Source organism: Rhinoraja longicauda, chromosome 5 (assembly GCF_053455715.1).
Source record: "Rhinoraja longicauda isolate Sanriku21f chromosome 5, sRhiLon1.1, whole genome shotgun sequence".
In the NCBI taxonomy this organism is placed as follows: Eukaryota; Metazoa; Chordata; class Chondrichthyes; order Rajiformes; family Arhynchobatidae; genus Rhinoraja; species Rhinoraja longicauda.
This window is the reverse complement of record NC_135957.1, coordinates 49,283,693-49,300,278: the sequence shown is the minus strand read 5'-3', so window position 1 is coordinate 49,300,278 and position 16,586 is coordinate 49,283,693. Positions and strand designations below refer to the sequence as shown.

The 16,586-nt window shown below is 37.9% G+C and overlaps 1 protein-coding gene across 1 annotated transcript in view; it reads right to left on the bottom strand.

Annotated features, from left to right (window-relative positions):
* The window catches only part of eva1aa (eva-1 homolog A, regulator of programmed cell death a), a 260,962-nt gene that overhangs the window by 172,073 nt on the left and 72,303 nt on the right, over positions 1-16,586 (bottom strand). Inside the window, exon 2 of the mRNA XM_078399499.1 lies at positions 3,780-3,994. Coding sequence (XP_078255625.1) covers positions 3,780-3,989 — 210 coding nt within the window. The 5' untranslated portion in view covers positions 3,990-3,994. The remainder of the gene's footprint in view (positions 1-3,779; positions 3,995-16,586) is intronic.

Here is a 16,586-nt window from a genome sequence, read left to right as displayed (position 1 = left end):
CTTCATCCACAACAGAGATCTAAACAGAGTGTTTGAGGTGGTGGACAGATGCTGGGCATGGAAACAATGAGGGCTCTCCTACATATCCAACTGAATATAACTAGGGCCTTGGCCGGTGGAGGACACTGACATCAATTGACTTATCTGTCCACTCAATTTGCAGAAATAACGGAATGCATTGTTCATAAGTAATATGAGCAGAATTAGGCCATTTGTCCCATCAAGTCTACTCCGCCATTCAATCGCGGCTGATCTAACTCTCCCCCTCAACCCTATTCTCCTGCCTTTTCCCCCATAACCCATTGACACCCGTACTAATCAAGTTCCAGTACCTGGCGGCCTGCTGTAGGTAATCCAAGTATTTCCAAATATACAAGACCATCCTGCCCAGAGATATGAATGTCATGCTCTTCCTTTGGTGATCTTTGGACAATTTTCAAAAGTATATTTTTCTTCTAACTTCGTGGCACAATGATTTTACTAAGTAAACTTTGATCATTCAAATCTGGCAGTCTAAATAACTGAATCCTTACAAGATAATGAAGCACTCAAGCAAAGCACTCCAATAAAGCAAAATAGGAGGAAGTAGTTTAAGTTTTATATCTGTGGAGTAAAGTTATGCTTTAAGGTTTTCTTGTCAGAACTGGCCTGTGTCTAACAACTATGGGAGGTAGCCCTCTCAAGTTGCATTCACTCAGGATCTTCATTTGTCCCAGATTCAAAGTGCTAAGCTTCTTCCTAATTTTCTTTCCCTAGCATGTTTTATCAGTTGATGAATGTAACCCCGGGGCTCAATACTAATAAGCTTTTCCATAACACCTATAATCTCATTGCCTCTGGTAAAGCACTAATCACGTTTGTTTTTACTCTATTCCCAGCTCTTTTACTGTAAAGCATTTGCATTAAAGTAATAAATATTCCTATGGATACCTTACTGCAAAAGGCTAACTCCAGCAATGAATATACCCGAGTACAAACTGAAAAATGCACAACCTAAGAACAAAATGTTTTGTGGAAGTACTCCCTAATTCCTCTTAAAAATCAACTAATTTTAAGGACAAAATATAATTTGCAAACTATTGCTTCATATTTACAAATATATATGGTATTTACTGCATTGCAACTTGTCCTGGAAGTCTGAGCTTTAAATGGCTAAGTATTAGGTTAAACGTTTGTGTGTCATTTAAAATTGATTTTTAACATATCTCACATTTTCACTTGTAAATGCTGGATTTGATAAACATTTTCCATATTTGTAATCTCATTAGTAATGAGAGGTGCTTTATGCAGAGATGTCAATGGCAAAAGCAAATAGTTCCATAGATATTCAGAAATTAGAACACAGCAATAAAACAAACTGAATTACATAAGAGCACTGTGAACATTGTCTACAACATTATCAGACATGGAGTATAAACCGATGGTTTTGACATTGGTTTGCATTTCAATGGTGACCTTTTCCAGTTTGCTTTCACAAAATCATCAATAACATAAATTTTAAAACTTTGTCAAATGAATTATTACCAAAACAAATAATCCAGATATTATTGCCTTGGCTGTCAGTCTCTCCTTAAAGTCAAACTAACTATGATAAAGGTTCAGTCTGAAGAAGAGTCTCGACCTGAAATGTCACCCATTCCTTCTCTCCAGAGATGCTGCCTGACCCGCTGAGTTACTCCAGCATTGTGTCTACCTTTGATTTTAACCAGCATCTGCAGTTCTTTCCTACATACCTAACTATGATATAGAATTTATTACACAAACATTATTTGTAGGTTGCTCAAGAACTGTGTTAATTTAATATTTACACTCATTTGGTTCGTAAGTTTGAAAATGATTTGCCTAATATGTGTTTTAATAAATATATTGAGACAATAAATCACTGATATTAAGCTCCAATATTTTTGTTAACGTTTATTGGTATTTAATCTTCTTTAATAATCCTGCTTAAAATAACTGTTGTGGTTTCCAGAACACATTTCAAGCTCCCAAGGCAGATTATTAATATTTGCAAGAAATGTTAACTTAATATGATCGTTTTATGATTGTTTTATATTGAAATCTTCCCAATTAATTTGACTAGCTGGTCAGGCAGCATCTAATGGAGGGAAATGGACAGGCAGCGTTTCAGGTCGGGAACCTTCTTCAGTCTGATCCATTTCCCTAGACAGATGCGACCTGACCCACGAAGTTCCTCCAGCACTTTGTTTTTTACTCTAGATTCCAGCATCTGCAGTCTCTTGAGTTTTTTTTCACTAATTGCATGATTACAAGATATTATTTTTCTCTCCATACTTCCCTTACTTCAAAAGGATATAAATTGTACTAACACAGTCATAAGCTCAAAAATGTCACTTTATTCCTAAACAGTTTTAGCCGATTTAAAAAATGTAATTAGTTTTTTGATCCTCACATCTTTCATTTATAATTTGCTATGTACCATTATTAACCTTCATTATATATTAATGTGAGTATAAATGTCAGGAAGTCATGTTGCAGCATTATAGGACTTTGGTTAGGCTGCATTTGGAGTATCGTGTGCTGAAAACTTCCTGGATTAGAGAGTAATAAGGAGTTGGACAAACTTGTTTTCTCTGACCTGTCAGAGTCTGAGGGGAGACCTGATAGTATATAACATTTTGAGAGGCATAGATGGGGTAGACAGTCACAACCACTTTTCCTGGGTGGAAATGTTAAGGACTACAGGTTTAAGGTAAGAAGGGAAAAATTTAGAGGAGATGATGCGGGCAAGTTTTTTTTTCACACAGCGAGTGGTGGGTGCCTGGAATGCACTGCCAAGGGTGGTGGTGGAGACAGACTTGATAGTGGTATTTAAGAGGCTTTTAGATAGGCACGTGGATATACTGGGAATGGAAGGATATCGATCTTACAGGCAGAAGAGATTTGTTCAACTTGGCATCATGTTCGGCAAAGACATTGTGCAGTACTCCATATTGCAAGTTCCAAATTGTAGCTTCTTTGGCTGGGGTGCAACTGTCAACTCAAACTTGTATTTTAAAGATGCCTTATGGTCCAGTTGTCCTTTTTTTTAATCATGTTATCATCTTACATGGAGCACCACAGTGACTGGTTCGCATGCAACAAAAGTTTTTCACTGTATTTCTGCACACATGACAATAAATTACTCAACACAGTGTACTTTGATCTTTTACTTCAGCAGGTGCCAGGGTGAAGATTATGTCAACCTTGACATCTAACAAACCAACTGTCCTCACTTACTCACATTTTGTTAGTTAGATATTTCACTTCAGCAACTAGATTCTTCTCAACTGGCTTCTCAGCATGGTTTGAATAACATCAATTGGACAAATGTCTAAGCTTTGCTTGAATGAAGTACATAATATATATACTTTTTAACACTGCATGCACGCGAGATAAGAAAGAATAGATCATTTAAAATTTAGATAAAGCAAGCTGACAGGCAAGGGGTTATTAGGGTATGGTAATTACATGGACAGGCAACCTTCCTGCCAACAATAAATATGAATGTCAATCTACATTTTTGTGTAATTTCTGGGGTAACCACCAGTGTTTCCATAAAAGGGGACGGTTTGGCCTTTCAGCTTTGGCTTTGTTGGGTAGATATCGCCAACTCGTACATAGACCATTTATTGTAGTCATGGTCCTGTGTACATTGCAACCTCTTCCAAGGAACTAAAACGTTAAAAGAGGATTTAAGAAAAAGAAAAGAAGAACAAAATATGTTTATCATTTTCTGAGCCAAAAATCCTATTTCAGAATGAAAGCCTGAAGTTTACCTGCAAGGATGTGACAGCTGAACAGGACAAATCTTCCATTTCAATGTCTTTAAAAGTCTGTCCGTAGCGTGATGGGCACATCTGGTGACTGGGTGCCTTCCTGCCGTAAAATGAAGACTGGATACTGATGGTGGTTCTGTGGGGACACCGCAGTGAGATATATTCTCCATCACAGGCATGCTCCGTGTAATTCTTCAAAACCCTGGACATATATCCTGTCAAAACAAGACCATAACATAAAACTCTAAAAAAGCAAGATGAATGGGTTCAGCCAAAAGACAACACAATGTTCCTCAGCAATTCTTTATTCAACTCCATGATCACCTCAACATCCCTTGCTATTTGATGAAACCTTTGTGCACCATCACAGAAGAGGCATCCTATACCCTTGCCAACTCTTCATATTGCCTTGGGTCATACGTGCTCCTTGAGAGTGAAATAGAGATTTCTCTACAACTTTTAGTTTAGAATATTGTTTTTAAATTTCAGAAAGCAGAGACCAATTAATTGGAGTGACTAAGCAGAGATTGGATGACTATTTCAATGAACGTCTTTTATTTTGCCCGCAGCATGACTGCAAGCAAATGTTTGTTTGCTTTTACAACTCTCTATTCTGCTCCCACTGTCCTTCATCCCCTGTATTGTTTGAATGAAACTTAACAGGAGTTTGCAGTGCAGCAGTTTTTCAACGGGGTATTTTTCCATCATCTCATTTTTACATTGGCTTAGAGACTCAAACGCAGACATCCAAACTTACTCACTAATAGTTGCTGCCACAACATCCATTTTGCTCCACCGCTGGAGTTCCCCTGAAGTCCAACAGTGGAGCTCCATCTTCTGAGATTCCCCGGAATTTACACTGGGGAAAACAGATTTCAGATCTTGTGGAAAGAGAAACAGAGTTAATGGTTCAGGTCGAAGACCTATCAATCACTGATTTTTTTAAATTTCAGATTTTCAGCTGTTCCAGTTTGATTTTCCGATCAAGTGCCTCAGGATTCGCAACCCAAAATGACTTTAAGAAGAATCATAGAGCTGCACCTCATGACCTCAAGAAGCCTGGAGGCCAGCTGAGTAGACCCTCAAGATTGGTGTTAAAAGCAGGCCAGGAAGTGCAAAAACAGTTAACATCTCAAGTCAATTACCTCTCATCAGAACTCTGTTGGAAGTTCATTCATCTAAAATGTTAACTCTGTTTTGCTCTCCACATATGCTGCATGACATGCTGAGTATTTCCAGCGTTCTCTACTCTTACTTCAGATTTCTGACAGGATTTTTTTCTTTCCCTCCATTACTAGACCAGTTAAGTTACAATATGGGATACCTCGGGAAGTAGGTCCATAATGAGAAAATTCACACCCACTGAGCTTTGACGTTACAGTGATAAACATGTATACTCTTTGCTCATTTCTTTGGAATAATGATCCTAATTTATATTTTACTAACAGATATTTGAAGAAATTATTTAATAAAAAACAACACATCTTCTGTGACATATGTCAGGAAGGAACAAAATTCGACAAAGTGTATTTGAAATTTTTTGTTTCGGGTTTTCCATTAAGAACTTATGCATTTGTACAATTCTGGACTTGTTGACCTATTCCAGTGATTAAGAGATTTTCAACATTGGAATAAATATGATTTCATTCATTTATGAATCTTTTAAACCCTGATAATGGCATATTGCCGTCTTTTAAAAATAAGATAATTAAAATTACAATTTATGCTGTTGCATGATCAGTGTTTAGTAAAAACAAATGTATTTGGTAATTTATGAAATGGAAGTAATAATATAAGATGGCCTCCAGAATTAAATTGGTCTAAGATCATCGTTTATTTTCTTTCTGTACTCTGAAGTGTGCGGTGGCCAAGGTCTCTTCCCTGGGAATGACCAAGGGATGTGGCATTTGGTTTTGATGACCGCTGGCAAGTACAATCAAAAATCAACTTGTATCAATGCTCCAGCTCTCTTTCTTTCTCTATTGACTGCCGCTGAAAATGCATGCATAAGCAGATTAGATAAGGACTAAACCAAACCTCTCTTGCATTGGTGCAGCACCCTCTCCTCTCCTCTCCCCCCTCCTCTCCCCCCCTCCCCTCCCTCCTCTCCCCTCCATCCCCCTCCCCCCACTCCATCCCCCTCAACTCCCTTGATCCTCCCTCCCTCCCTCCCCCCCTCCTTCCCTAGGAGACATATTTAAACTTTAAAATGTGAATAACGTTAAAAATATAACACCGATTTCAACAAATGGACGATGGTGAGTAAGGTGGGCCTAAAATTGGCGTGCTATTGTGTACCGTTTGGGCTGTAGTTCAGGAACAAACAAACAAACAAACAAACGAGAGTTTTAGTATATAGACAGATGACATCTGCTTGGTATGATGCCTCCTATATCAATGACACTGCCAATGCTCACTACACGTTCATCTATGAAGTAATATCTGTATGCAAGGATGCCAGAGCAACTATAATTGTGCCACAGGATGAGTTGCTGCCCTCAGGACAAAATGGGAAGACATTTTTTTTAAAGAAAGTTAGCATACAAAGTCAAACTAGTCACTATTGAATTTTCTATTGTGTGTAACACCAATTGCATTGGCATATAATCTTTTAACAGTAAAACATTCCAACAGGAGGGAGGGTATCAAACTAAATATGACAAGTCACAAATCAGACGATCAAAAATGTGGTCAGAGGAAGGTTTTAAAGAGTGTGACAAAGGAGGAGGAGCCAGGAATTCTTTAACTTAAGGCCCAAACAGCAAAGGAAAACAGCCACCAACAAACAAAAGGAATGTGGACATATACAAAGAGAGAATGAAATTGTAAAAACATGCAGGGGTAAAATCATGCTGAGATTTAAAAACAAGTGAGTGAATTTAAGAAGGAAACATTACTACACTGGGAACCAGCACATAAGAATGACAGATAATTGAGTAGAAGTTAGGATATGAGCAGTACAGTTTTGGATTATCTTTATTACGAAGGATAGAAGGTGGTCAGTCAGCCAGCAACATATTGGAATGATAAGATCTTGAAGTACCAACGGCATTAAGGAGGGTTTCAACATCATTTGAGTAGAATCAGGGGTAGATAACGTTAAGGAAGTGGAAGTAGGCTTTCCATCTCCATGATGTCTGGATGATGGAAGTGCAAGTAGGCTTTCCATCTCCATGATGTCTGGATGAATGTTAACAATTAAGTGCAAATCTTGAGGATAACGTGGTGTCGAGGGGAATTAAGGAAATAGTTTTGTTTCATCCATGAAGTGTTGCAAGCTTGGAAATGTGCACCATGATGAGCTCTTGACGTGTGAAAACCTTGTTCTTTTCAGCTGGACTGAATACCTGAGGTCAAATAGCTTCCATTCCGAGTCCTAAACTTGTATGCTTTTATGATTAATTTTCGAATCAATGTGACAGCAAGGTTGATAATCATTCCGGTTCATCCTCAGTCATTAAGCAGGAAGAGGAAGGGATTTGGGACTAACAAACAGAGTTTCACAGAATCATTCAATGTGGAAACAGGCTCTTTGCCCCGCCACTTGTGGCACTGACCAAAGACACTTATAGGTGTAACTCAACAAAGCTTAAATGCTTTCTTCAAGTGATTAATTTTTTATTTCCATTATTCTAAAGAACACAAATTTCATCAGTTATTCCTTTATTTGCTGATTTAAGGTAACCTTTTTTTTACTGTTATCTTAGCTATTAGATGTACATTCTCCTGATGAATTCAATTTCAAGAGCTCAGTTTGACAATTTAGTAAAATTCAGTTTAAGTTGCTTTCTTTTAAAATTATACAGTGTAGCAAGTGTGCACAGCTGAATCTAACCATACAAACTAGAAATCTTGCCAGTAAAAAAGAAACTGTCTAAATAGCTTCAGGGAGCAACAGAGAAATTGTACCAACATTATTAGGAATATAACAAATGTGCAATTTCACAGTGTGGACAGACAACAGGTAGTTTAAGTCAACATGTGAATAGAAAAGTTCACTTTTAAATCCTCTGCACATGATACAAGCTTTCCAGTAATAAGTATAATATGAACCAAGATCTACAGAAAGATGAAAAGTCAATAATCTGCTTTTTGTTTTTACATTCATTCTTGGGATCAGGGGTTCATTAACGTGCCAGCATTTAAGACCAAAACCCAACCACCCTTGAGAAGGTATTGGTGAGGCACCATCTTGACCCACTACAGTCCTTCCAGTGTACGAACAACTCAGGCACACTTGAAAATGGAGTTCCAGAATTTAGAATTTCCAGCAACGATGAAGGAATGTCGGGGAGGTTTCAAGTACGGTGCAATTCTGAGGGAACATGTAGTTTGGTGGTGCACTCAAGTGCCTGCTGCCTTCACCCTTGTCCTTCATGGTTGTAAAGAGTATGGACTGGAGGTGAGAGTGTGCTGTCAGGGAGAGAGAGAGAAAATAAACATTTCCCGCAACGACTGCATGACGTGTTCTAAATTCCTGGCATTTTGCTGTTTTAATTTCACAGTTTGTATGCGTTCATGGTATGAACATGATTACATTCAAATGGAAAAATGCAATGCAGGCAACGTTTTTGTGAAATGCAGGGAAGATTTATGGTAGTTCATTGACACTGAGAAAGGCAAACGTTGACATGAAAAGTCCATCAACAACTAAATCTAGATGCTGTTGAAAGATCTTGAGACAAGATCAGCTTAGATCTTCGAGCAGATAAGCCTATAACAGAACTACTGCTGAACCTTGGCGGAGGCAGAACCATTTGTACTGCAGACTTCCAGACTCAGGACGTCTGCCTTCGCTGGTGAACTCCCCACCAATTCCACTGCCACAGCCTTTACAATTGCAGGTTTCATAGCTCTCAGACTAACAAGTCTGCCCATTGAACATCCTTGCACTTGCATACTACTCTCTTTAAAATTAAAGGGGGAATTCAGCTGCTGGAAGAAATGAACACTTTTTAATTGACTTAAATACATACAACAGGTTTATGTTTTTCTTCTTTTTAAATAGGTGCCTAATAATAAACATTTACTAACTAAGCTAATGGTAGGAATGCAGCATGTGGATGGGGCCTTTGTAAATGTCCAGAGTCTTTCCATGCGAGGTCATAAGTTCATAAGTAAAAGGAAAAGAATTAGGCCATTTGGCCCACCAAGTCAACTCAACCATTCAATCATGGCTGATTGATCTCTCCCTCCAAAGCCCATTCTCCTGCCTTCTCCCCACAAGCCCTGACACCCATACTAATTTATCTATCTCTGCCTTAAAAATATCCATTGACTTGGCCTCCATAGCCTTCCGTGGCAATGAATTCCACAGATTCATTGCCCTCTGACTAAAGAAATTCTATCTCCTTCCCAAAGGAACGTCCTTTAATTCTGAGGCTATAACCTCTCGGCCGAGTCTCCCACATCCACTCCATCCAAGCCTTTCACTATTCGGTAAGTTTCAATGAGGTCCCCCCTCATCCTTCTAAACTCCAGTGAGTACAGGCCCAGTGCCGTCAAATGCTCATCATAGGTTAACCCACTCATCCTATCACTTATGACCTCAGTGTAGCTCCCGCTTGAGATGAGTGACAGACTGGACTGCATTGGGTTTCACTGAAGTGCTGAGAATGGGGCTCCTGGTGAAAGGCTACACTTGGGACTATGCTGGTTCCGTGATATCCAGGTCTGCCCCTATTAAGTCCAGGCACAAAACGAATCATTTTTTCCTCCACTCTCAGAGTACAAGTTATCTAAAAATTGCTTATAAGCCAGAATCCTTAAAGTTCAGTCCCAACTTTTTAGTTAATATTCTCTCTAATTAATGAATATGCATTTCTTCTTCACCACACTGAAATTTCAGGAAGTCATTTGGCGCCTCCAAAACAACAACAAATCTTTCCCCGATTAGGATGAACAATAAAATGTTGGTAACAATGCATACATCCATGATCTCCTTGTCTTCTATCATCTGCATTACAGATAGGGCCATGGTGGTAAATGATCATGCCGGGGGTATTTTGATATCCCTCATGCCTCTGATGAGGTGCATTTTCCCTCATATCTCCTCATTGGGGAACTCGAGGGACTTATGTATCAACTATATGTTATTTGGGTAACTGTTGGGGAATCAAGGTGGAGATACTGGCGCATGGAAACTATAATATCCTGACACTTCCTTCAATGTTGCCTTGCTCTCCATTCCCCAATCCTTCCTACTTCTCCTCTGCAGTGATGACATTCAAAAGCAAGTTGAAATAAAATCACAGAAGTGTATGGCACAGGAGGATGACATTTGGTTTGTCTTTCTTAGGTAGACTGATACAAAGGAGATATCTGTCTTGATCCCGCTTTGCGCTCTCTAGCCTTTACCTTTGCAGATTGCAGAAATGCACATCCTTTACTTTTTAAATGTAATAATGCTCTTTGATCCAACCCCAGGCTTTGGGCTAAAGAGTTGTTCCTCGTTTCATTTCTAATCCATATGGTCTCAAACAGTAGTAAGACAAAATAATTTGATTAAAAATGAACTGGATTTGCTTCCAGAAAGCAGTTCAAAGCTGCAGTAGAATTTCCAATTTCGAGCAGGTTTCAGATCCCATCCCCACTTTCATCAGCCATCCTGATAACACTTCATATTTCTCATTCTATTGTAACTCTACTGGTTTGGAAATGCTTAACAAGCAAGTTCAATACGGTGAGAAGCAATAACCTTTATCTATTTACATTGTGTGGCTGAGTGATCAGTGAACCAATCGCATAAAGATCCAATTCCCATTTATTGTGAAAATCCACTCAATTTGCTGTGATTTTAGACTGTACTAATTTTAGGCAGCAGTCATTTATGTAATCGCATAAGCTTACATCAAATTTGATAAAGCTATACATTTGCTGATGATTTTTCTGCTAGATTCTCTGTAAACTAAAGTGAGAAGGGTGACTGTTGATAAATAATATTTTCTCATTTCAGCTACCCATCATTATATACTTTTGGCTGGGCAGGAATAGGTCTTTGGACTCAACAGATCACTGCTGTTGCTAACGCAACATTCAAGCTGTTCTCACTTCTTTATCTAATCCTATTCTTCTGCTCCCTTCATAGAAGTATTTGTACTTGTCATTTAAAGCACTCTTTTGAAAGCAGATGCCTATCCTAGCTTCTCTAGAAGTGCCAGCTGCATTCTCCATGCAGTTATTAGTTGCTGGTTTTTACTTTGAGCCGCTGGTTCTCATCCCCTCAAACATATAGAATCTCTCAATTTTAATATGTATTTTTACCCACTGTGCTTTTTAATAATCCACGGACCACAGAACTGCTATCAGCACTTCTGGTGCGGTCCTAAACAGACTAAGTATACATTTATTTTCCAGTTCTATCCTTACAAAAAGAACGCGGCATTTTACACTTTCATTCCCTTTTTTATTTGCGTTGCTACTTTTTGTGATTCATGTCTTTTGTTCCACCATTCCATTTGCAGACTCTCAAAGAGTAGATGTCTCCAAGTTCTTCACAGAAAATAGTACTGCATCACTCTAGCCAATGGTACACCACAATGTCACTGAAAATTTAGCACCAAATTTAGAGCAATGGGCATCTACACACAGGGAAGTTAGGGCAAAATGCACCTCACATCTTCAACTGCAGCTTATTGATAAGATAATCACACCTCAGACAGAAACTAGCCTATATTCAAACTTAATATTTAACATTGAATGCCATCTGTCTTCTATTGTGGAGGATGATGAACTTTCCAGTCTAGCATTTTATTCAGAGGAGAATATATCACTTTAAAATTCTGTTAATGGTAATATTATTGCGACTTTTTACGTTAATCCTGACAACAACCAACATATTTATGCATCTGTATGATTTAAGCAAATAAAGCAGTGTTCCATCGGTTAAGCCTGTGAATACAAGCTCAGACATATATGGACAGTTTCTGCTGCTGGATGACGTTTATTTCCACATTCCCTACTTAAACTGAAAACACCCTTTAGCATACTTTCAAATCTGGACCCCTGTGATTTCTGATCTTTCTGCTCAGTTTGAATTAAAAATAGAGTCAACAAAAAACCCCACATTTGTTAGAATGACAAACATAATTGTAACAACTATACTGCAATGTTTTATGTCAATTCAAATACTCTGATAAAAATTTCCATCTATTCGATAACTATTTTTAAAATGATTAACTAATCAACTTAAATCCAGATCATGCCAAGACTGTTATCGAATAGATGGAAATTTTTATCAGAGTATTTGAATTTCCTGCTGGTTCAGTACTGGCTTATTATTGTCACAGATGTTTAAAAAAATTAATTGGTGTTTTCATTATTTTTTAAAGTACAAGGGCCGCAATGAAGTAGATTGGGAGATCAGGAATTCATCCATAGCCTTTGAGGAACAAGCTGTTCTTGAATGTAAAAGAGGGTGGAGGGGTTAGTTTGTGTGATATCCTGTGCTATGTCCACAATTCTCTGCAATTTCTTGAAATCTCGGTCAAAGCAGTTGCCAAACCAAGCTGTGATGCATCCCAATCGGATGGTTTCTCTTGTGCATATGTAGAACTTAAGAATCATTGGACATGCTGAATTTCCTTCGTCTTCTATGGAAGTAGAGGCACCAAAGTCATTTTTTGCCTTAGCATCAATGTGATCGGACCAGGACAAATCGGTGCTGATATTTATGCCTAGGAAGTTGAAATTCTAGACCATCTCCATCCACTTCAGCACCATTGATTCTTACTACATTGTACTTTCTACTCTGTTTTCTGAAGTCAATAACTAGTTCCTTCATTTTTTTAATATTGAAGGAGAGGTTGTTGTCTTGACACCATATTACTAATCTCGCTAACTCCTTCCTGTACTTAGTCTCATCATTGTTAAAGATTTAGCCCCATACAGTAGCGACATCTGCAAACGTCCTGAGTGTTTAGGATATTTGGTAAGGAGTTGAGAATGCCATCTTGCAGGGCACCAGAAGGGAAATTAAAGTAGGGAACTTAATCACTAATTGTTGTGATAAGGCCATTTGTTATGTACACACATACATCTATATATACATACACACACATATATCATTGCATAAATATATATTATTTCACAAATTATTGCCCATATCCTTTCTTGATTGTTGCAAATTTGACACCATTTTGGACAGAAATCATTGATGGCTCACATGCAGTTATTTTCCAAACTAGTTGATTCATTAATTGCTTGCCAAGACACGAACAATTAAATGAATTTCTTTCCCCTATGAGTAACACGAGTTTCAACGAGCACCAGCTTAAGTGATAATTTAAAACATCCTCACAGAATTATATCAGGATATCTCATGGGATGTTTGAATGCCTGATTCTGAAGTCAGGTTAACATCTGGTAATTGTACTGCATATTGAAATAAAGAGCGTCTTAGTTCTTTGACTTTCCGAAACTAAATTTAACAGAAAAGAACAGTGCTCTGGCCAGATACTGTTCCACAATGTCAAACAATTCTCCAAGAAAGCAAAGTTCCGCATAAAATTAGATCTTCCATTATTGTGGGAGACGTCATGACAAACGCGTTGTCTTCTTGAATTGTTTTATGAGGATCGTATATTCCAAATGCCACTTTCCTGACAGGCAAATTGCATTTGATAAACAATGCACAATTGAGGTCAAGTGAACTGAATCTCATTTGCAAAATACAATGAGCAGTCATTGCTTTTCTTTCTCCCATGTAATGTTTGTAACCAAAGGTAAAATTCTCCCTCAAGGTTTATAAGAGGTTCAATTAAAGATAGTTGTTATACTTTGAACAGACAGAAACTGCATGGTAGATTTTGAGTGGGCATTCATTCACTTGAATTAAATTTAAAACAAAGAGCCCGAGATCAATTCCAAAAATTGGAAACTACTTTAACTTGATGCCCGCTGGAGTACAGCATCCACAATTTTTGATGTTAGTTTTGTTTTAATTAGCGATTCTTAATACCTTGTTAGTATTAAAAATTCACTGTTTTAGGATAGCACCAGGCATGTGGTGATTTCCACTCTGTTCCCAACAATATGAAAACTCAATCCTCAAGGCGTATTCCATCCTTGAATTGTAAGTGCGGTACAAATACATCCTTGCATTAGTTAATGATTAATTTAATTAGACTGACAATCTCTTCCTCTTTGGCAGTCTCTTGGAGTTGAACCTTGCACTGTGGTTTTGTTGGTTCTGAAGTGACTGATGAAGTCAAAATCGGAACTGCATACTCTTCCACAAATGGGTGGGAAGATGCTGACATGCAAGTGGTTTGTGAAGTGCTGCACTCTTTCCATTGCTTATGCAGCTATTTTGTGTGCTCCCGTGCATGCTCTCAAAATTCCCAATTCCATTCAAATGGTCCTTCCTTGCTTGAGCTATCATGAGCCAGAAATTACAATGAATCTATGGCGATACATAGATACATAGAAAATAGGTGCAGGAGGAGGCCATTTGGCCCTTCGAGCCATTGCCGCCATTCAATGTGATCATGGTTGATCATCCACAATCAGTACCCCATTCCTGCCTTCTCCCCATGATTCCACTAGCCCTAACAGCTCTACCTAACTATCTAACTTCCTTTTGAATGCATCCAGTGAATTGGCCTCCACTGCCTTCTGAGGCAGAGAATTCCACATATTCACAACTCTCTGGGTGTAAAGGTTTTCCCCCCATCTCAGTTATAAATGGCCTACCCTTATTCTTAAACTGTTGCCCCTGGTCTGGATGCCCCCAACATTGGGAACATGTTTCCTATATCTAGTGTGTCCAATCCCTTAATAATTTTATATGTTTCTATAAGATCCCCTCTCATCCATCTAAATTCCAGTGAATATAAGCCTGGTAGTTCCATTCTTTCATCATATGAATGTCCAGCCATCCAGGGAATTAACCTCGTGAACCTACGCTGCACTCCCTCAAGAGCAAGAATGTCCTTCCTCAAATTAGGAGACTAAAACTGCCCACAATACTCCAGGTGCGGTCCCACCATGGCCCTGTACAACTGCAGAAGGACCTCTTTACTCCTATACTCAAATCTTCTCGTTGTGAAGGCCAACATGTCATTAGCTTTCTTCTCTGCCTGCTGTAGCTGTATGCTTACTTTCAGTGACAGATGTACAAGGACACCCAGGTCTCGTTGCACTTCCTCTTTTCCTAATGTGACACCATTCAGATAATGATCTGCCTTCTTGTTCTTGCCACCAAAGTGAATAATCTCACATTTATCCACATTATACTGCATCTGCCATGCATCTCCCCACTCACCCAACCTATCCAAGTCACCCTGCATCCTTTATAGCATCCTCTTCACAGTTCACACTCACACTGCCACCCAGGTTTGTGTCATCTGCAAATTTGCTAATGTTACTTTTAATTCCTTTATCTAAATCATTAATATATATGGTAAATAGCTGCAGTCCCAGCACCGAGCCTTGCGGCACCCACTAGTCACTGCCTGCCCTTCTAAAAGGGACCAGTTAACTACTACTATTTGCTTCATGTCTGCCAACCAATTTTCTTTTTTTTAAATTTTTTTAAAAATGTATTTATTTTTATTTTTACAGAACTTTTTAGAAAACAAGCCCTCCCACCCTTCCCCCCACCCCCCCTTATACTAACCCCAAATAAGAAAAAAGAAGAAAAGAAAGAAAGATTAAAGATTGCCTGGGTGTTGGGGGTCCTGCACATGCCCCATGGAATTCCAAACAGAATAAACTGTATATATATGTACATCTCTCCCAAAAAGACCATTGAGAATATGAACAATTCTTCTATATATATAGGCCCATCTTTTGTAAATAAGGACGCCAGATATTTAAAAAAGTATCATATTTGTTCCTTAAATTATAAGTAATTTTTTTCGTGGGATACAGTTAGAAATTTCATTATTCCAAAGGTCCATACTTAAATAGGAATCTGATTTCCAAGTAACTGCGATAGTTTTTTTGGCTACTGCTAATGCAATTTTTATAAATTCTTTCTGATATTTATTCATTTTAAGTTGTGGTCTTATTCCTTCAACATCACCCAATACCAAAAATCTTGGGTTGTATGGAAGTTGTATTCCGATAATCTGTTCTAGAAAACTTCTTAAGTTTGTCCTAAAAGGTTGTATTTTGGAACAGGACCAAGTAGAATGAAAAAAAGTACCAATTTCTTGATTGCACCGAAAACATTGGTCAGATAAACTTGAATTTATTCTCTTTAATTTTTGTGGTGTGATATATAATTGATGCAGAAAGTTATATTGTACTAGTCTAAACCGAACATTTATTGTATTTTTCATACTGTCAAGGCATAGTTTTGACCAATTTGTTCCATCAATATTAATATTCAAATCCGTTTCCCATTTTCGCCTTGATATATGAATTCCTTGTTTAGGGGCCTTTTTTTAAATTAGATTATATATAATAGAAGTAAAATTTTTAAATTGTCCTTTTTGAATTAGGTTTTCAATTTCCTTAGATTTCGGCAATAACATTGTTTGACCCAGTTTATCTTTTAAATAAGCTCTTAATTGAAAGTAACAGAAAAGAGAATTATTTGATATATGATATTTATTTTTCAATTGTTCAAATGACATCAATATACCTTTTTCAAAGCAATCACCTATATATCTAATCCCTTTTTGATGCCACCTATATAGAAGCTGGTAAAAGGTATCAATCTATTTTGAATCAAAGTAGTCTTTACTAATAAAGATTTTTTTGTTTCATCCTCAAAATTTACCTTATTCCATAATCCGATCAGGTGTTTTAATAATGGAGATTCTTTCAGTCCCCTTATCAATTTAGGTTCCCATTTATATA